General features: G+C 54.5%; 1 protein-coding gene across 1 annotated transcript in view; it reads right to left on the bottom strand.

The window, feature by feature from the left end:
- Positions 1-7,211: 7,211 nt before the first annotated feature.
- Positions 7,212-20,274, bottom strand: part of SLCO2A1 (solute carrier organic anion transporter family member 2A1) — an 81,025-nt gene continuing 67,962 nt past the window's right edge. Inside the window, exons 9-14 of the mRNA XM_046002980.1 lie at positions 19,992-20,181; positions 17,806-17,971; positions 15,321-15,484; positions 12,015-12,079; positions 9,331-9,454; positions 7,212-9,166 (exon numbers count right to left, since the gene is read on the bottom strand). Coding sequence (XP_045858936.1) covers positions 9,046-9,166; positions 9,331-9,454; positions 12,015-12,079; positions 15,321-15,484; positions 17,806-17,971; positions 19,992-20,181 — 830 coding nt within the window. The 3' untranslated portion in view covers positions 7,212-9,045. The remainder of the gene's footprint in view (positions 9,167-9,330; positions 9,455-12,014; positions 12,080-15,320; positions 15,485-17,805; positions 17,972-19,991; positions 20,182-20,274) is intronic.

The following is a 20,274-nucleotide window of genomic DNA, read 5'->3' as shown; positions in this document are numbered from 1 at the left end:
GTTAAGAAAATCAGACTTTTGGCTCAAAGCCATCTCCGTCTCAAATAAATCACAGGGCAGGTGGTAACTTGCGACATGGTACTATCAGCCCTCGTTAAAAAAAAAAAAATCATAAATATAAAAGTAAATTGGTAGAAGTTTTATGATGGGAAAGGCTTTCCATTTGAGGGCCTATTAGTACAAAGACCGTTTACTTAAAAAGATGGTAAAATGTTATTTTACAATAAAACCATGCGTGTGAGTCTGAAATGTACTCAGAACCACCAATTCAAGCAACCTTGGGAAAATCAAATCTGAAGTGTGAGTCTGACTTTAAGGATGACTCTGTGTTTCCCTCCCCGGGGGTGATGGGTATACGGCGGTGCCCGACTGAGATACATGCGTGACCTGCAGGCACTTTGTTCTGCAAACTGGAAGACTCGAAGTACAGAAAGCTCAACGAATTCTTCCCAAACCATGGACCCACCACGGATTCCAGAAGCAGGACATGGCTGCAACCACAGACCCCTCTCCTCGTGCCTCCGCAGTGCCTAAGCTTTCCCCCTTTATTTTTTTCTGTCTCCAAACCTTGGGTCTGATCAGCCTTAAGGCGGGGGGGGGGGGGGGGGGGGGGTGCCATGAAGCGCGGTGGCAGAGTCAGGGAGAAGAGGTCAGGCAGAGAGACGGAAGTTCAGTTCGGACGCCGCTCTCTAGCGCCCCCCGCCGGCAGTCCTCCGCCGGCTCCTTATTTCTCAAGCACCTCCCTTCAGCCCTTTCCCGACAGGCTCCCGGATTTTCAGTGGCTCAGCTGGACTCTTTCAGGGCGTGTGTATGCGTGGAAATTGAAATACCCACAGGGACTCAGCCGGTGATGTGGGGCCCCACAGCAACCCTAGGAGTACAGGGACCATCTAAAGGAGTGCTCTGTACTCCGCTCCAGCCCCTTGTCATCTGGCAGGAGTGCTGGCGCCCAGGGTTTTTTTTTTCAAAAGAAAATCCAAAATTCAAACACTCCCCCACGTTTGCGGCAACTTGAAAACGGGAATGTCTTGTGGGCCTATCAGAACCCAGACACCGTCGGTTCCCAACATCTGCTTTCTAACAAGGCACATTCTGGCCCCGGGATCAGCTCCTGCCCTGGGGTCAGCACACAGCGGGGCTGCTGCGAGCCAGTGGGGCCTGGGGTGCTCTGCTGCTCACAGGCCCTCCCCTCAACTCTGGACCCATGAGAGCATCCCAGCTCTGATCTTTTCCAGCGCCGGTTCCCCCAGCAGCCATAATGACAAGAAGGAGGCCTCCTTCCATAGAACCCACCTTGCCAGCCCGGCTCCCCTTTCCAAATACACCTGCAGCCCCAACGGCCTTTTATTAAATAACCCAGAAACCTGGCTGCATCTTTCCTCTGTTAACAAGCTGTCAATGCCTTCCCATTACCCACAGACAGCATCCAGTTGCTAAAGGAGGTGTGCGTGGTACAATGACCACCCATTATGCTCCGGCAACTTGTAATGTGCACTCCCTGCCCCTGCATTCCAGGCAAACATACCCCAGCTTTCTTACCTGCGAACCTTCACTCCTGCAGCCCAGTCTGCCCAGAATAGCCCCGTTCTGAGGCCTTGCTCAACAAACTTGCCCTAGCCTTCAAGGTTCAGCTGGAGTTCACGGCCTCTACTCTTGCCCCCTACCACCCCCCCCCCCCCCCCAGGCAACTGGCCTCTCTGAGCTTTGGGGGAGCCCCATGGACCTGCTCCTCCCCCTCTCCCCCTGCATTCCAGTGTAGGTATCCATCTGTCTGTACTTCTTCACGGCACTGCTGCACCTGTAACAGATTATTAGCAATTGCCATGCAATTTGCGTGCCTTCTTGGTGATGTCTCTCTTGCTTCCTGAATTGTAAATTCCACGGGGGGGAGGGGTTCTGTTTGTCTTGTTCAGCCACAGGCTGGTGCCCAGTGCTTGCTGGATGTCTGATTCCACAGGATGGGCAATTGGATTACTCCCCTGGTGGCGATGCCCAGGACACAGACAAAGCTTTCTCTCTGATGCCCGCTCCCATTTCAAGGCCAGGCCCTCGAATGTGCTCTGGGGACCCGAAGAAACAGGGATCAGGGGGACCTGAGCCCTCAACAGCCGCAGAATGGTGGTCCCCAGAGGGCGACGCTGTGGAGAGGCTGCGAGGACTCCACATTGCGGGCTGGGTGGCCGCTCTGCACAACAGGTCAGAGAGCGTCAGGAAGCCGCCTTCGCCCTTTGGTGCTTCCCGGCATCTTTCCCTTTGCTCTCCGTGTTCTTTAATGTGTTCACTACACATTCGTGCTGAAAATACAGATGAACAGACTAAATAGTGCTTTGTCGCCGAGCGGGAGAGAGAGACATCTCCTTAAGGCCATGAGCTTGTGAGCTGGTGCCCAGATCCCAGGCGGCTCCGGGTCGCCAGGGTAGGCGGTGTGGGACTGGGGTGGGCGTGAGGACCAAGGGCGCCCAGGCGGGGGCAGCTGCGCGGCCAGAAGCCGGGCGGAGTGCCGGATCGCCGCGCGGAACCGTCCCGGCCGCGCGTCCCTTGCGTCCACCGGGCGTGGTGCCTCCGCGGGGCTCCTGGTAGGGCCCGGGCCCAGGGACGGGCGCGCCCTCTGGTGGCCGACCGCTACTCTGCGGGCTCGTGCGGCCCTACGGGGCCCCGCTCTTCGCGGACCCTAGAGCCCGCCTGCCCAGCGCGCGCCCCCTCCCGGCAAAGGAGAGAAATGCAACCGAGACCGCTGTGCGCTGCGCCTCAGGCTCCTCGTCTGTGAAAGGGCGGAATGGAGGCATGCTACAGGGCTGCAGTGATGATTCAGGGTGCTCGCCTGTCTACCTCGCTTGGGACGGCGTCTGAGCTATCGGAGCCCTGCGGTTCAAGAGTCCCTCTGAAATCTCAGTGTGTCCGGAGAGGCTGCTTGGGTCAAGGAGCCAGAGAGAAACAGTGTGAATTTGGCCTGGGTCCTTTCCCAGTGAGGACCCACAGGAGAGCTGTCACATCCTGCCATCCCTGTGCCTCTTCTGTAAACTAGGGGTAGTGAGGTGTCATGAGAACCAAGGTTTAAACAAATGTTAGTCCCTATCTGGGACCTCTGAGGTCACTTCTGAGGATTGGAAGTCTGTTAAAGGGGATACCTCCTGTATCTCACTCACACTGATGGCCAGCAGAGTAAAGAGAAAGGGATTGGCAACAATGGGGGACTTAAATGAGTTGCTTTATTTGCCCTGGAGATGAAGCCTCTCAAATCCCAGCTCCAAGCCTGGGGCTCCAGGGCCCAGATGGTCAGAGAGAGGAGGTGGGAGGGAAAGGATGGACACAGAGCAGCTTTCACCCCACCCTCGGCTGGGGCAGCTTTGGAGCATTGACCAAGGGTGAGGCTGCAAATGGGTGGCTCCTTCAAGTGCATGAGGTAGGGGCTCCCTGAGTGTGTGGGGCAGGGCTGGTGTGTGCTGGGAGTACGGTAAGGCAGCCCCTTGAGGGTATTGCATGGCCCACTCAGGTGCCCCTTTCCAGTGCAGACTCCAGAAGGAGGCCCAGAGCTAGGAGCACCTTCCTGGGATTGGTTGGCTGGGGCTCTGAGGCTCTTCTCCCAGGTCCCGACCAAGGAGCCAGGACTTGGCTGGCCCCACCACTCACAGCCTGCCGTAAGCCAGACGCCAACACCCTCCAAAAGCCTCTAAGGATCTAGTTGAATCCAGCTGCCTCTCCAGGCCTTATGTCTGATCTCCTTCGTGGGTCCTGTGGCTCATGGTTTCTCAGAGCTTGCCCAGGTTTTCCTGCTTCCTTCCCATTGCCTGGAAGGTCTTTGCACCTTGTAGTCTCTTGAGATCCAGTCCATCCTCCAAGACCTGGATCAACCCCCTTCTCTGATCTCTCAACCAAATGAGCTCATAGCACTTGAACTCTGCCCCTGTTACAGTCTTATTCTGGCTCCTAATAAGCCCCTGAAGGCTAGGGACCACGTGTTTGTCATCTCCGGCTCTCATCTGCATTAGGTACTAAGTGAACAAATGGAGGCACAAGTGACAGCTGGAAGGGGGCCTCGTTTTTTCCATTCCGAGGATAGGATTAACCATACTGGCCTTCCAGGGCGGGTGGAAGTTCGGGCTGAGGCTCCTCCAGAGCGCGTCAGCTCACTCCTCTTCCTTCCCAGGGTTGCTCAGACAGCTGTACTCCTCTTTGGCTTCTCAGCCTGCCCAGGAAATCTCTCCCATCTCAAGAGAACCTTCCTGGGACCCGCCTCTCTCTCAGCTGCTGCCCCAGCGCCCCTTCCTCAGCTTCCTTCCCCACCTCCCCTCCTCTCTGCAGACTGCCTGTGGGCTGGGCCTTGCCTAGAAATCATCCCGTCCCCTTTCAGAGCCAGCGTGGAAGCTGCCTCCTTGGAAAACACTTCCCCCTTCCCAACAGCCTGACGAAGCTGGCTTAAAGGTGCAAGAGCCCCACGTCCCCCAGGTTCACCCCTGGTGGAGAGGTTTCTAGCACTGTCTGTACCTGCTTTCTGTTTCTTCTGAGCTCACGGGATTATCTTTCCCCACTCCCATGACAGCCAACACGCTGGGGGCAGAGGTGGAGTGTGTCACCTTGGGGCCAGACTTGACTTACCAGTGCGGGACCTCTGAAGACTTTCTGGGCCTGCCTGCTCAGTGCTGGTGGCACGGTGTGACATGGAGGGACCTCGGCATCCAGGCAGATGGCATTGCGGAGCCACTGCCCTAGAGAGACAGCTGGACCCACAGGAGACTTTGGGTGAGCAAGAGAAGGGCTCCTGTTATGTCCTGTGACAGACGGGGATGGTGACTACGGCTGGTCCTGCCTATCCTGACTGAATTCCAGTTAGAGGAGCTGGCTGGATGAGCAGCTGGGCAGCAAAATCCCTGTGCATTTTAGTCACTGTTACTGACTTCAAGATGTGGCAGCGCCTGGGGTGGGGTGGGGGGGGGTGCAGGGGCCTCAGCAAGTTGGGTTGACCCCTGTGTTGTGTGGGGACGAACGGCAGGGTGTGTCATGGGAGAAAAGCTTTCTCTTGCAATTTGCCAAGGGCTTGCCTGAAGCCTGTTTACATATTTAATCTCTGAGGAAAGGTTATAATGAATCGGGTGCTATTGGTAGGAGATGGACCTTTTCCCCAGGTATGTAGTTCCTATGATTGGAAAAGAGGATTTCTCCTTTGGATTTGCAGTTTATGTCTGTCTGTCTGTCTGTCTCTCTCTCTCTCTCTCTCTCTCACACACACACATACAGAGCCCCTGCCAATCTCATCACTTTGGGAATCTGTAATATGATATTTTCATAACAATCCGAGACAGCCGGATTCAGCCCCCAGCTTAGCTGTATCTCTCCACCTCTGCGAGGGCTTGGAGAAGATCACAATGTGGCTTTGTTTCCTAAGCGAGAATCTGCTAACCTGTCACCAGGTGGGGGGGTTCCCTTGAAGGTCTGTCTGTGTGTAGCTCTCTCTAGGGCCTTTTTGTCTTGAAAGGCTTTTCCTCTGTGCATTTTCTCTGTGACTCTCCTTTAACCCATGGTGCTATGGGGCGAAACCGGCCCTGTGGGATGAGCACGGGTAATGTTCTTGCTACTTGAATGGAAGGTGGGGGTAAAGGACGTTGTACCTGGTCCTCCCCACCTCCCTTCCCCCTGACATAGCCCTCAACAGATTCCCCCACCTCCCTCCATGGGCCAGTGAATATCAGTGGGAATAGAGGGGCCTCCCCCTATTTCAGAATGTCTCAGTAGGGAGGCTGGGGCTGCTTCTGAGTCTGGAGGAGAAAGAACTGGCAGCGTGATTTAAGTCCAGACCCAGCTAGGTGTCATTTGGGTAAAGTAGGCCACAATGATTTACCCAATTTCAGGTTCCTCGTCTTGGAATGGGGCCTTTGGACCAGTGCGGCCTCCCTAATGGGACTATGATGAGGATCACCCCAGAGGGCCTGAGACCCAAGGATAAATCGTGAAGAGATGGTATTTGATTTTCACTGCATTTCCCCCCTCCTGTGCTAAGAAATTCCAGGAAGGATGAGGTAAAAATTTCCTACAGACCCTTTCTCCCCTGGCTTTTTTTGTTCAGCCCTTGAGGTGCTAGATTTTGCTGGCAGAGGAAGTGGAACCAAGAGGTGGGCTTCCTGGGGCGGGGCAGGGGGAGGGCCTAGCCCTGCATCTAGCCTCTGCATGGTGGGGGGTGGGGGGAGTGGTGGGGTGGGGGTGGTGGTGGTGGTAGGAGCAGGGCAGGTCGGGAACCTCAGCCTGGGAAGGGACCAAGGATCCACACTGGCAGGACCCAAGGGACTGTGGATGTCTTTGGGGGCCAGACCATTGAGGAGGGTCGACGCTAACCTTCCAGCCAGCTGGCCGGATGACAGCTAGAAAGCAAACCTAACTGATTCAGAGAATAATTGTGCCATTGTCTGCGCACGCTCAAGCTGGGAGAGTGAGACTCGCACTCTCAGTACGTGGCACGCACTTAACACAGCACAGTGAGCTCTGTTCTTCATGCCCACCGGCTCCTGGTTGCAGCGGCCCAGGGAATCCGATTAACGGACACCCCTTCCCCTGCCAAGTCTTTGACCTACCAAAGGCCCACAGAGTCTCAATTCTCAGCGGCCCAAGCACAGGTGGGGGTCACCAAGGTTCCGCTGCACTCAAGACCCACCACCCAGGAGTAGGGACTCCCCATGTCGGCCTCACAGGAGGGGCCTGGGACAGGAGCCACTCCCATAGACCCGGGGGCTGGCTGGAGGGGTTGGGAAGCTGGGTTTTAACCACATCCTCTGTGAGTGTCCAGCCCTCCGGGAAGTTTGCTCAGCCTTAGAAGCATTTGCTCTAGAACTGAAATGAAGGTGGCCCCATTATAGTCTCTGCTGGCCGTCAGGGGAAAAGCTTTGCCGTGGGGAGGGGTAGGATGGCTGTGACCGAGGGGCCAGTGACAATTAGGATATGAATGCTGATCTGTCTCATGGACTGAGCTATTGGTGCTCCGCTCCACCTGCAGATATGAACTCAAGGCACCGTGGGCCTTTGATGGTAGTCTGCAGAACTTCACTGAAGGACCAGCAAGCACCTGCTGCCGGCTCTGAACCACACTGATGGGTGGGGAGTCATGCTACCTCCGATCCCCATGGCCAGGCGCCCCTGTGGTTGTGGCATGGGCACCTCCTCCAGCCAGAAAGTGCAGGTTCTATGACGGATACAGATGACATTACAAATTCACGACCGAGTTATATCAATAGCAAAATTATAATATATTAATAGCAACATCATAATAGAATAAAGCCTTGGGAGGGCAATCAGTCTTCCAGAATCTGCAGGTTGGTATTCATTGTTCGTGAGCTCAGCTGAGGGCAGTGCCTCCAGAATTTGGTTACATCACAGAGAGGAGGACCAGGATGACTTACAGGGAACCATTTTCCAAGCAGAACCGTCTTAAAATGCTGTCACTGTCCCCGGAGGTTGCATGGAGCCTCCCTTCCTGAGTGAGATCTTTGGAAATAAGGCCACGTGTAGCAGTGTGACTTTCACAAAGACTTCAGTCTCACAGCAGTTTGGCCACTGGCATACAATTTTGGCTTACCACCCCATGAGTCTTTTCCAGAGATGGCTTCTGGAGGGTTCTTCCAAGAGGAGCGGCACTCAGGGGGCCATGTGTGGCAATAACCAGTTCCATCTGCTCCAGAGGACGTGGTGAGCCAGATCTCTGTCTGGCAAAGGGCCAGGTGCTAGGGCCCTCTGGTGGGACACAGATGGTCAAGATCCTGTTGACAGTCTCTGGGTTTGTGCTGGGTCTCCCCTGCTGCTGCCCACCGAGCACATTCTGGGAGAAGGCCCCGTGTGGATGGAGGGAGGGAGGGGGAGCTCCTAGGAAAGCCCAGTGGAAAGCCGTGTTTGGCGCTGCCTTGCACAAAGCTGGTCTGCAATAAATATAATACTTGATGAAAGGCCTCCATTGTGGACACCTAATTCCGAACCTTCACCACACAGCAGTGGGGTCGCTTGACCCCGGGCCCTGGAGGGGCAGTGAGGGGAGGCTGAGAACATATTGATGAACACAGGCGTGTCTGGAGCCAGAGAAGCCAACCACCCCGGCTTCTGTTTCACAGACTCGCCATCCAGCTCAGCAGCCCTTGACGCCACCCCCCAGCTTCACTGCCTGCTCTGTTGACATCTCAGACTGCCTGTCTTTACTCTTCGGCACACAGGGCGAGGTCCAGCAGGGAAGCCCATGAGCGGCCACCTCATCCACTCCCAAGGAAACTCGGAAGGGTCTTCCCGTCACTCTGAGTTGAGCAGTCTCGTCCTCACATAGAGGGTGAGGGAGGTTGGGCTCCTGACCACTTCACAGCCCTCCTTGGGTCTTCACCATGATGTCGCTTTCTTAGCACAGAAGGAGCTAGTTAAGAGGAACAGCATGTGGATGACCCACTCTCGGGGTATCTTGGTCTCTGCTCTGGTGCCTGAGGGTGTGGTACCTGAGAGGGGATCGGCTGACCAGATTCCTTCCCAACATGGCAGCTTCCAAAATGGCCTTTTGGGGTAGGAAGCAAAGATCTGAGGGGAAGGAGGCCAGTCCCTCCCCGGTTCTGTGCTGATGCTGAACCAAGACACAAAGGGGGTTACAGCCAAGCCCCTCCCTCTGCTAGCCTGCCTCTGGCTGTTAACCATAACCCAGCCCTCTCCCTTTCGCTCTGGGGAGATAATGCTTTGCTCTCTCCTCTTAGGAAACCAAGCCTTCCCCACAACGCTGGGGTGGGGGCAGGGGCTGCATCCCTGCTGGGAGATCCAGCACCCAGGAGATCCTGGGCACAGGGCCGCCTCCCAAGGAGCTGAGAAGTCCTGGCCCTCCAGTCCAGTGCCCATCCAGCCCAGGTACACAGTGGACCTAAGGAATCCTGGTGGGGGAGAGAGGTGAAGGGGAGGCAGGGAGGGCAAATGGTGACTGGGGTTTTCTCTTATTTAAAAAAAAAACGGAAATGATATGTTAACATTAGTAAATACAGACAGGTGTGGGGGGCAGGGTCCACTTTCTGGAGCAGGCAGTGACTGGCCTAGGGTCAAGGGTCAGATGAGGCCCGCAGCCTTCTCCTGCACGTTGTACTCCTTGTTCTTCTTCACCCGCCAGCTGATGAACAAGAGCAGCAGCACGCCCAGCGCCTTGTAGCCCACCTGCAGGCCCAGGTACCTGGGGGGCAGGAGGAGATGCAACAGTGAGGGGGCACGGCGGCTCCGTGGTCCATGTCCCAGGGTCAGGGCCATCAGGAAGGGCAGTGGCCCAGGGACTATGCTGTCACCACTCAGGGAAGGATCCATTACCACCCGGGCCATGGGGGCATGCGGGGCCCTCACCTGTCTCGGAGAGCATCGTTGTCATAGTACGCACAGGCCCCCCGCCTCCCTGAGCACTGCGAGCTCCACCGGATGCACGAGTGGTCGATGGTGAGGCCGTAGAGGGCTGGAGAGGGCAGCCAGGCTGGCGTCCGCGGGAAGAGAGTTCAGAGAGCCCAGGTTACACAGAGCTGCAGGTGGAGGTGCCTGGCAGGGTGGGGGGCGAGTCCCTGCCCCCAGTGCCCCCGCATGTTCCCATGAATGAGAGCGGCTCCGCCCCACCCCCCGGGAACTGCAGTGCCTCTGGACAGCCAAATAGCTTTCTGGGAAGCCTGAATTTCTCTTTCCCTAGAGGCTTAGGAGAGAAAAGAGACCTGAGCCATCCTTTCAGGGCAGTGAGTCACAGAGGTCACTTAGCTGCCAGCTCAGACAGACAACACAGTTCTCACACTGGATTGGCCTCAAGTGGAGAGATGCTGACTTCCACAGGGTGGCAGGGGTCTCCAGAGGGCAATGACTCCTCATGTCCTCACAGGGCCTGGAGGTGGGTGGGTGCCCTCGTTCTAAGGAGGAGGAAGGTGGGCAGCATGGCTAGCTCACGCTCTCAGAGCCAAGAGGGTTGGGGCTGGCCTTTGAATCCTTGTTTCCTCGAAGCCCATGCTCTTCCAGGACACCAGGCTGCCTGCTGCCGTAGACAATGCCCCCGGAAGACCCCGGACACCCTGGCTGCTCAGAGTCTCTCCCCCAGCTCCCTGAACTTCCCCACAGTTGAGTGGTGAGACCCGATCTAGCAGAGGCTCTAGAGGCCTTCCTGCTGTTAAGTATTCAGAATGACCCCTGTATTGTTAGCTACAGTTCTAGGCAGTCACTGGACTAGGGAGGACTTTGTCCAGGATCCACACCCTGAACCACGGCGCTCAGAACAGCCTGGCCAACCCTGTGGAGGATCCTGAGAGAAGCTGCTTCAGGAGGAATGAAAGAGGAGATCTGCCTGTGGCTCCACCCATAACTGGGAACCTTCAAGAACCAGCCTCTCTTCTCAGACCCTGCTCACTTCAGAGTCTCTGGCTAAGCAGAACATGGAAACTGGCCAAGGGGATTGTCCACCAACATAGTAAATAATAGTAGTAAAATAACGGTAATAATATAATATAATATAATAAAATAATAGTAATAAATAAAGTAATAGTAATAAAAAATTCCTACTTAGTAAAATAAGTCCAGAAACATTACTGGCCAAGTCCTGGTGGGTAATTTTAAACTTGCTGTGTTTTATCCATGGGAAATCCTGCCTTCTACCCCACAGTGCGATTGCGTTCTTGGGTGATGAATGGAAGGCCTCTAGCCCGGATTTTCTAACTGTGATCCCATATCGAGTTGTCTGAGCTCAAGGGACCAAAAAAAAAAGGCGGCAGCTGCCGTGAGTGGTGGGACAGTGGTTGTTTCCCAGGTGGCTGGGAGAAGCTCTTCGAGGCCCATCCGGGCCACTGGCTGCGCTGGGCGCAACGCGGGGCTTCCTTCCCAGCTGAGGTCTCAGAGCGAGCTACACATGAGTGCTGTGTGGTAAGAAGGAGCCGTGATGATGCCTCAGCCACCAAGACATGGCAGAGCTCGCTGCCCTGCGTCCTCCACGCTGGTAATACAGGCCCGAGCAGCAGGCTCTGAAGGGGCGGTGCTGGTATGAGGGCAGCCAGGGGCCCGAGGCTGAGAAATCCCGTGGAAAAGACTGGTTCAGTCATCATCTGCACGCCCCACCTAGCCTCCGTGGGAGAGGCCCTGCAAAGGTTGTGGCTCAGCAGGCCCCAGGAGGGACATCACCAACACAGCCCAGAAGCATCAGGGAAGCTGCTGGAGGGCCAAGTGCAGCCTGGCTCCTGGATAATAAGGCACGGCGGGCTCTGCAGGAGGGATTTCAGCACTGGAGGGCAGCCAGGACCCTATAACAGTGACTGAAGTCCTTCCCGGGTTGCTGCCGAGCTCCCCGCTGCTGTGTGCACCTGCTGCATCCTGAATCAATACTCAGTTGCGCGTAGTCCCTTTACTTGGCTTACCAGGCCCTGCAAGAGTCTGCATGCCACGGCCTGCGTGGGTCTCGAAGGCCTGGTCCGGCCTGAGCCTCCGGGAGAGGGTCAGTGAGGGGCACACACGCGCCCCCCCCCCCACGCCCCCAGGGAGGGCCCGGTGTTCCCAGCTCCCCCCAGGCAGGGCTCCATTTCACGTGGTCTCTGGGCTGCTTGAGTGTAGGCTGGGTTTGCCGGCAGAGGGCCCCACACCGGGAAACACTTGCTGAATAGAGGCAGGAGGAGTGAGTTCTCTAAAGTGGGAGGGAAGCCAGGGCCAGGCTCAACTGCTGTTCTGGCTGGGACAGGAATGCAGGGGTTTGTTCCTACAGCCAGTTCTTGGAGAAAGATGAAAAAAATACCTGCGTTCAATTCTTTATTAGGTATCCTCAGCTGGGTCCACTCTTCATTTTTCTTACATAGTTTTGTTTGGAATTAATGCCATAGATGGAATCTTTCCTAACCTCAAGTAACGGGGAAACTGCCCATATAGGGTCTCGGCCTTTGCTGACGTGTTGATGATGCACTGCCTCTCCTTACAGCAGAGATGAGACAGGGTTTCCCCCACGCCTGCCCCTCGCAGCCCCGCCCCCCCATGGCTTGGAGCCCCTCCTCAGGAAGGAAGGGGGCATCTCAGACACTTACCCAGCAGGCGCATCAACAAGAACTGTACCCCGATGGCAAATGACTTTTCGTCCTGGTTCACCACACTGAAAAGGAAAATAGGAAGAGTCAGGAGCCAGAGGACTCGGGGATGTGCCTTGGCTCAGTCGGGGCAGCCTGCTGCAGAGCCAGCCAGAACCTCCCCTCAAATGGCCCGACAGCCACCTGGCTGGCTGGGTTCACCCCGGCCGAGTGCTCCTATTGTTGGAATTGGTGGTTCTCAAAGCGTAGTCGCTGGGACAGTGGCGTGAGCCCCCTGGGAACTCATTAGGAATGCAGATTCTCAGGCCCTACCTTAGACCTGAGAATCAGGTCCCCTGGGGTGGTGCCCAGCCATCTGTGCTTTAGGAAGCCCTTCAGAAGATTCTGTTGCACAGTCAAATTTGAGAGCCTCTGGTCTTGTGGTTTTTAGGGTTGCCCCTGCCCCCTTCAAGAGGCAGAGGGCAGAAGAGGCTGGGAATGGAGAGAAGGATGGGAAAGGGTGTGTTCACAGCAGCTGGTCTGAACAACTCCCGTGGAGTGTGAATAGCAATAAAGACAGCCCCGATGAAAGTGTAATTAAGGCCCCTGGGCCCTAGGCTTCTGTGTGCAACTGAAAAAATCCTTTACCGAGGGGCCAGCTTTGTGGGCATGTGGCCTGTGCTGCCCCCCAGGGCCCTGTCCTCAGAAAGGCCCCAGGCTGGATTTAATGTTCTGCTGTGGCTGTCTTGAAATTCTTAATAATTTTGGAACCAGGAGCCTCTCATTTTCAATTTGCGCTGGGTCCTGCAAATGACAGAGCTGGTCTTGTCCCTACCCTTGTCCCTACCCTTCTTCCCTCAAGAGAGGACAAGTGTTCAGCTGAGGAAGGAGATTCAAAGAAAGACAGGGAAGCTATCTGGCGGTGGTATTGCCAGGCCCTGCCATCCCAGCTGGGCAGGGGACAGAGAGGGAAACCCCATCCACAAGGTGGGGAGCCAGGAGGTGGCCTACAGAGGCACTAGGCTTCTCCTGCTCTGAACACCCACACTCCTGGGGGGTGGGTGCCATGGGGAAGGGCTTTTGGGGTGGAAGGGACATCAAGGAAGGGAACTCAGAAGTAATGTCCAGGTCTCTGCACACATTTTGTTCTGGCCCCACACTCCTGCTAGCAATATGGAAAAGGGCCCTCTTCCAGGTCCTCTGAAGGACAGCCCATTCAGAACCCCCTGCCCATGAAACTTCCTCAAATCTCAATCTAATGGATACTCCCTTTATGCCCACAGTTTCCTCCAGTGGCCCAAGTTCATAATAGTCCCAGTTATTGTCCCTGAGCAGACTCCCCTAGATTCTGGACTGAACGCGGCTTGGGTACCCCAGTTTGGTTTCTGGTGAACAGCTTGAGCCCCTTCTGGTGTCTGCCCTCATCGGCTGTGAACTAACTCTGGCATTTGGTCCTCTGTCTCCTTCCAAATTTCTGGTGAACCTTCCCTCCCAGCCTGTATTTCTACATCTGGTTAGGGGCCAGGGTACAAATAACACTTGGGTCACCTACAAGGTCCTCTTGAAGCCTCACCTTCTCCACACTAAATAGCTTCCATTCTCTCATCTTTCCCAGTGGGATCTATCTTTAAACCATTTTGGGATCCAGGGGCCTCTTCCGTTTCGCTCCAACCCTTGATCAGACTTAGAAGGGAGAGGTTTTCTAGGAAAGCCCGTCCTGTGGTTGAAAGGATGCTCTTCCTTCCCCAGCCCTGGGGCTTGATGGAGCCCTCTGGGAGGCCGACTGACAGGGACTGCCCCTTACCCGCTGCTCAGGAACTTCCCTGTGAAATGTCCTTATCCTGTTCCCTCTCCTTGTCATGGCCACCCATGATATTTCTTGGGGTTACAGGGTCCACCATGGCCTATCTGGTCCAGGTGCAAGATGTAACCCCACTCAAGGTCTTGGATGAAAGCACCGGCGCTTGGAAGGCACAGGGTGGGGAGGGACAGAAAGAGGGTGCTGATGGTGTCGGGAAGGGTAACATGCTGGGGCTCTGAGCAGCCCCACTCGCTCCTGTGGAATGTGCTAAGAACACAAAATTCTGACTACTCTTTTCCCGGGCCACTTCTCAGGCTTGTGGTTGCAGTAAGCAACCCGGAGGCATGGGGTAAAACCTTACGCTAGACCAAGAGCAGGCTTGGTCTACGTAGGTGGTGGCTTTCTCAAGCTCAGTGTTCCTTACCATGACAGGAGCTCACTGTGTGGGAAGCATACACCTGGGTCCTCCAGGTCACCCTGTGGGATGTTGGGCACAAGGATGAATGATGCAAGGTTCCTGCCCTTTGCATGCACCTGTGAGTAATAGACCTTTGTCTTGGAACCACCAGGCTCCTATCTCCTGCCTGCATTCTCGAAATAGTAACAAAAACAGGAGCTTGGTAGTTTGCAAGCTAACTTGTCAGCAGGGTAAAATCCCAGGCCCTGACACGTGGCTGCTTCTGTTATCTCCTAGCCTTTTGGGAAAAATAGGCCATTGGCACCTAGCTAGCTGTTAATAATTCTTAGAATTTGGTTAACAGTGATAATTAACCAATATACAGAGTACCTTATATTTACAAAGCAATTTATCAGATAATCCTGATACCAGTCCTTTGTGGTCAATATCATGAACCTCTTTTCATAAATGAGGAAACTGAGACTCAGGGAGGCCGGCAACATCCCAGGACATACAACAAGTGCGCAGCTGAGCTGGGTCTTTGACCCTAGCACTGGACGTCCAGGTCCTGTGTTTTTCCCTCTCTGCTCTCAAGGAGGGTGAGGACAGAAAAAAGGTGGGCAGGGGTGGGTTAGGTGAACTTGGTTGAAATGTTGTTTTCTCTTTGGCAGAGGGTGAGGTGAAGGAAGGGTCAATTCCCTCTCAAAAGCTCAGAAGCATTCCAGTAATGGGACACCTCTGCTCTCCCCTCCCACCTTGGCCAGCCTCTCTCTTCTGACCTGAGAACTTGGTCCTGGCTCCTAGCACACTGAGCTTTTCTTATTTTCATCCTTTCTCAAAGCCCTCATTCTGTCTCTGGAACTTTCCACATTTTTGTTTGTTTGTTTCACCTTAATTTTGTGCATCTACCTGAATTCTCTTCCTTCCTCTCAGTTCTTTCAGGATTTAAACATAAGTGAATCTTCAGGCATGTCCACAGTGTGGAGCCAGGCAGCCTGGCTTCCTCGAGGCTCAGCCCTTTGTGGCTCTGCTCTCCTGGGGATGGGGTCTCTGTTGGTGGCAGGAAAGGAGGAGAGACAGAATCAGGCAGGCAGGGCAGGCAGCGTGGGGGAAGGAGAGGCGCACTCACCGCAGAACCATCATGTAGAGCGGGTTGTGAGAGATGCAGGCTATGAGGGCCACGAAGGAGATGAGGAAGATGGCCGGGAGCAGGAAGTGGGCACAGGGGATGGGGCACGGTCCCGTCTTGGCTGAAGCGGATGCCCCGGTCACACAGCTGCAGTTCAGATACGTCTTGGAAAGGAGAGGGAGGGGGAGACCTGCTGTCATCATTGCACAGCCACACACTTCAAAGGCCGGCACCAGCTCCAGCCAGAGAGTCCCTTGGGTCTGGGGAGCTGGACGATGATGCATGTGGAGGCTGGAGAGCAGACCCGGTGAGGTTTTTGAGGTGGCCCACGGATGCCACCTCTGACCGCTGTTTGGGCCATCAAAACCATCTTTATGGAAACCGGTCATGGAGCATGGGCGGGGCCCCTCCCCAGTTCCACCCTTATCAGGACAGGGGGGATCCCATGGCCAGGCAGGGCCTACCCAGCAGGGGACTGGCGTGGGGAGGGGAGGGCTCTCTCCGTGATGGGGCTGCCCTGTGCCCAGCCACTGTGGTTGTTTTTGCTGTCTGTGTGCTTCTTACAGGGAAAGCAAGAACGGTACAAACAGGAGACATCAGTGGGAACCCAGCAGAATCCACTGAACTCTTCATCAGTCAGGCCTTTGACAGAGCTTCCTGCTTGAGAGGAGCTTCTGGCCATGAAGGTCTCTAGGGAAAGAGTCCCTGGCTCTGGTCTGTTCGTACAGTTCATACGGTTCAGCACTCTTATACAACTGGCTTTGGGGGCCACTGCCCACGTCAGGTGGTGTTCGCCTTTCTTCTCACAGCATCTGATGGACTGGCCTGCGACCATTTCAATGTCCCAGTAGTTACAAGGCTAGGACTGGAATTAACCAGCTAGCAGGCTTTCTTCCGGCAGACGGCAGAAACTACGCACCCTCTTTATTTTGCCTACTGGGAAGCTCAGAAATAAGTCATAAACAATACAGCTGTTATTTCTCTCAGTCTGCGTTTTTTTAGCATACATTTTTTTCTGTTTATAATCTACTGTCTTTTCTTGAGAATGGATTTGTGCTATTTTGGGAAACCTGTCAAGATAATTTCTGGAAGTAGATGAGTCAGACGGAAGTAAATAAAGATAAGAAAACCACAAAAGCCGCCACAGGCTCCTCTGACTAGAAGGCAATGGAGAGACCATCTTGTTTGTACTCTTTGTCCTCCCTCTGCCGATGAAGGTGGCTGTGAGAACAGCCCTGCCCAGTCCTCTTGGAGGAGGAGGCTAAAGTGGCGGCCCCGTCTTGTCCATGGCCTCCACACGGGCTTAAGGGAATGAGGCACGTTCTTTTCCTTAGGGCATTTCATTTCTAGCAGAACTGCACAGACTTCCCACTGCTCTCAGGAAAAGGCACATCCAGCTCCTAGGCCCAGCCTGCCCAGCCTTGGCCTGGGTGTGGCATGGCTCTCAGCGCTAACCCTGGCCTTCTCAGCTTTCTCCTGTGCCCGGCTCTGTCATGTCCTTGGGCCCTGCACTTGCCGTTCCTTTCCCTGGAAGGCTTCACGTCCAGGCCTTCCTAGGGTTTTCTTCTTCTGGTTGTTCAGTTCTAACGTCACCTCCTCAGGGAGGCCCCCAGGAACCAGAGAGGCTAGTCAGTAAGTCTCTCCACAGCATGGGTTACATTCTAAGATTACCTTGTACATTTATTTGCTAGAATGAAAACTCGACGAGAGCAGGGACCTTGTCTGATGGGTTCACCACTGAGACCTCACACCTGTGGCTGTGCTGGCTGGTCACTAAGTATTTGTTGAATAACCAAATAGGTGTCTGAACTTGATTTGCTTCTGGCTGACCCTAGAAGCCAGGAGCCTTAGCCCTAGAAGGCTGGTAGAACCTCACCTTGTGGACCCAGTGAATGCGGGCTGTGCAAGTCAAGTCTGGTGGCCAGGAGTTTCACGACCTTGAACAGACGTGCCCCAGACTGAGGCAGGGTCCTGGGTTCTAGTCTCACATCTGCCCCCAAGTAGCTGCATGACTTCAGACCAGTTGTAAGGCTATACACATGTCGGGGCTGAGAGGTTCGACCAAATGCCCTAGATCGCGCTTCCAGGTTCTAATCATAGATCTCGATTCCTCTGGGCCTGTTCTTGTGGCTTCCCACACAGCCAGGATGCAGAACCCAGCGCTGTCCCTTAGGATCCGTCAGGATGAGACTCAAAGGCGTCAGCCGAAGGAGTGCTTTGGCTCATTTCTGCTCTGAGCATTGTTGGGCCTCAGGAATGTGCATTTTTTTGAACATCGGCCAATATTTAATTGACTTTGGGCTGTAGGCATCTGGTCATGACCTTAGGGAAGGGGAGGTAGAGAGCGGGCGGGTGTGGCGCAGAGGCCACGAGGCTGGGATCGAGTGTGGCTTGGGTGGCATTCTGCCCATCCTGGTGCTGAGGAGCAGTCTGTGAGGGCCTGTGCTGAGCACAGAGACCCCAGTGGGGCCTCTCCTGCCCTTACCAGCTGCTTGGAGGTCATGGAGCTGATGTTGATGCCGCTGCAGCCGGCCTGGCACGGTGAGAGGTACTCAACTCCGTTGTCTCCGCACACTGGGTGGAAGACGGAATCTGGGCACGAGCAGTGCCTGTGGCAAGAGGAAAACTGCGGATGTATAGAACTTGATGTCCTGCCAGCAAAACAGGAAATGGGGAATCAAACAAAGCAAGAGCAAAAGAAAAACCTCCCTACGCCAGCCCAGTGTGAGTTCCCCGTCTGGTTAGTGTGCCTGTGCGTCTCCGTTTGTCTCGGGCCAGCGCCACCCTGGGATCTAAATTATGCTTATTGGAGCCAATGGTACATTGACGGCTTGGTCAGTGCTCATGGCATCACCAACTGCTGCCAGGAGGACGTGGTCAGCAAACCCCACACCGCAGAGGGGCATTAAGACAACCAACCAACCAACCAACCAACCAACCAGGACTCCAATGAAAGAGACGGCAGATGCTACACCAAAGTCACAGGCAATACTTCCCTTCACTCCTCTTCCACCCAGGCTTGGGGTGAGGGAAGACTGGGGCCCCTGGTCCCTGCATTCCCCCCTGCACTACAATCCAGGGGGTTTCACCAGCTGATCTCACCATTCCCACCATTCCTCCTCATCTGACATTCACGATTGCTCTCGGGGGGGGGGGGGGGTTGGATAGGCTGACAAATCACCGATCAGGGCTCTGCTGAAAGAATCACACTGCTGATGGTTAACATTAATGGGGTATCTCTTATGTGCCAGGCATAGTGCCCAAGACTTTTCATGCTGCCGTCGTGGCAATTCGACAATTAATCATGTCCCTTTTGTGATGAGAACACTGAAGATTAGAAAAGTGACTTTTACCAGCTACAAAGCCCTGTGCTAGAACTCACCCCAGTCTGAGGACAAAGCCCTGTGCTAAAAACTCCCCACAGGGTGGGGGGAGCGCCTGGGTGGCTCAGTCAGTTAGGCATCTGACTCGCGATTTCAGCTCAGGTCATGATCTCAGGGTCTTAGGATCCAGCCAAGTTGGGCTCCGCGCTCAGCAGAGAGATTCCTTCTGCATCTCCTTCCCCTTCCCCCTGCTTGCTCTCCCTCAAATAAATAAATGAAATCTTTAAAAATCTTTTTTAATTTTTAGAAAGGATTTCATTTATTTATTTGAGAGAGAGAGCAGAAGCAGGGGGAGGGGCGAAGGGAGAAGCAGGCTTCCCGCTGAGCAGGGAGGCCAAGGCAGGGCTCCATCCCAGGACTCTGGGATCATGGCCTGAGCTGAAGGCAGATGCTTCACTGGCTGAGCCACCCAGGTGTCCCTAAATAAATAAATCTTTGAAAAAATAAAAAGGCTCCTAGTCTCAAAGTCTTCTCAGCTTCTCTCAATCCATAGTCAGCTTGCAGAACAATACAAACCCGGTGGGAGTTTGCCCTGAGCAATCCTCCCTTCCCTCACACCCCTCCTCTCCTTGACCCACCAAAGACAAACGAGGGTATCGCAAAGAAAAAGAGAAAACATGAGTGCTGAAAGGTAGTTCCTCCAACTGTTGCAATCTCATTAGGCAAGACCTAAAAGAAGAGGTGGTTGGAAGGGGCACCCAGGAGAAAGTACACGCTCCTTGCTCGGCACCCTCCCCTCACGGGCCCCTACAGCTCTTGCTAAACATGAAGCCAGACTTCAAACTTGGGGCCGGGTTGCTTTATTCCATCTGACAGGTATACTTTACCTGCCCTCTTCCTCACCTGCCCTAATCTTTGGTTTCTGCCATTGCTTTCATTGTTCTTTCCCAGATCTTTTCAAGTCCCTTCTCTCATCTTTCTTCAGCAGCTCAAGAAGACTTTGTAATTGTAGCCGGCACAGAGCGGATGCTAAACACAGCTTATTTCCTGGTTCCTGAGGCTTACGGCCCTACAGATTCATCCTGAAACCAAACTAATTAGTTTTTGGTGCTCCTTAAAAAAACAGAGCCCTGATCCCAATGGCTGGTGGCCCACTAGAACCCTCTGATTTCTTCTCATAACTGAGCATGCGATTCAAGACCTCATTTTCTACGTTGCCGCATAAACGGTTAGGTCAAAAAGGGAAAAGGAGAGCAGAGAGTTGAAGAAGCAGAAAGGAAGAGGATGGCAGCCAAATCCAGGCTCTGGCCTCAGCAACGGGGATCTTCTCACCTCTCATTCCCATTACCTGGGGGGATAGACACCCTCTACAGTGGGGGTGGAGCATCCCATGAAGAACAGCGGGGTGCAAAGGACCATGGAGATGGTGATGATGGTGGCAGCCACTCGGGGAATGGCTTGCAGAGAGAAAACAAAACGCTTCATGAGGATTCCTCCAAACAGCATTCCCAGCGCCGCAGCAGGAAGGTTCACAGCACCTACAGAAAAAGAGAAGCTGTCTGGGTGCACAGGACTGGGATTGGGGGCAGGACCATGACACTGGGCTGAACTATGGACAAGGGTCATGGCTC

This window comes from Meles meles, chromosome 4 (assembly GCF_922984935.1).
Source record: "Meles meles chromosome 4, mMelMel3.1 paternal haplotype, whole genome shotgun sequence".
Classification (NCBI taxonomy): Eukaryota; Metazoa; Chordata; class Mammalia; order Carnivora; family Mustelidae; genus Meles; species Meles meles.
The sequence above is the reverse complement of the archived record's forward strand: the minus strand, read 5'-3'. Positions and strand labels throughout refer to the sequence as shown.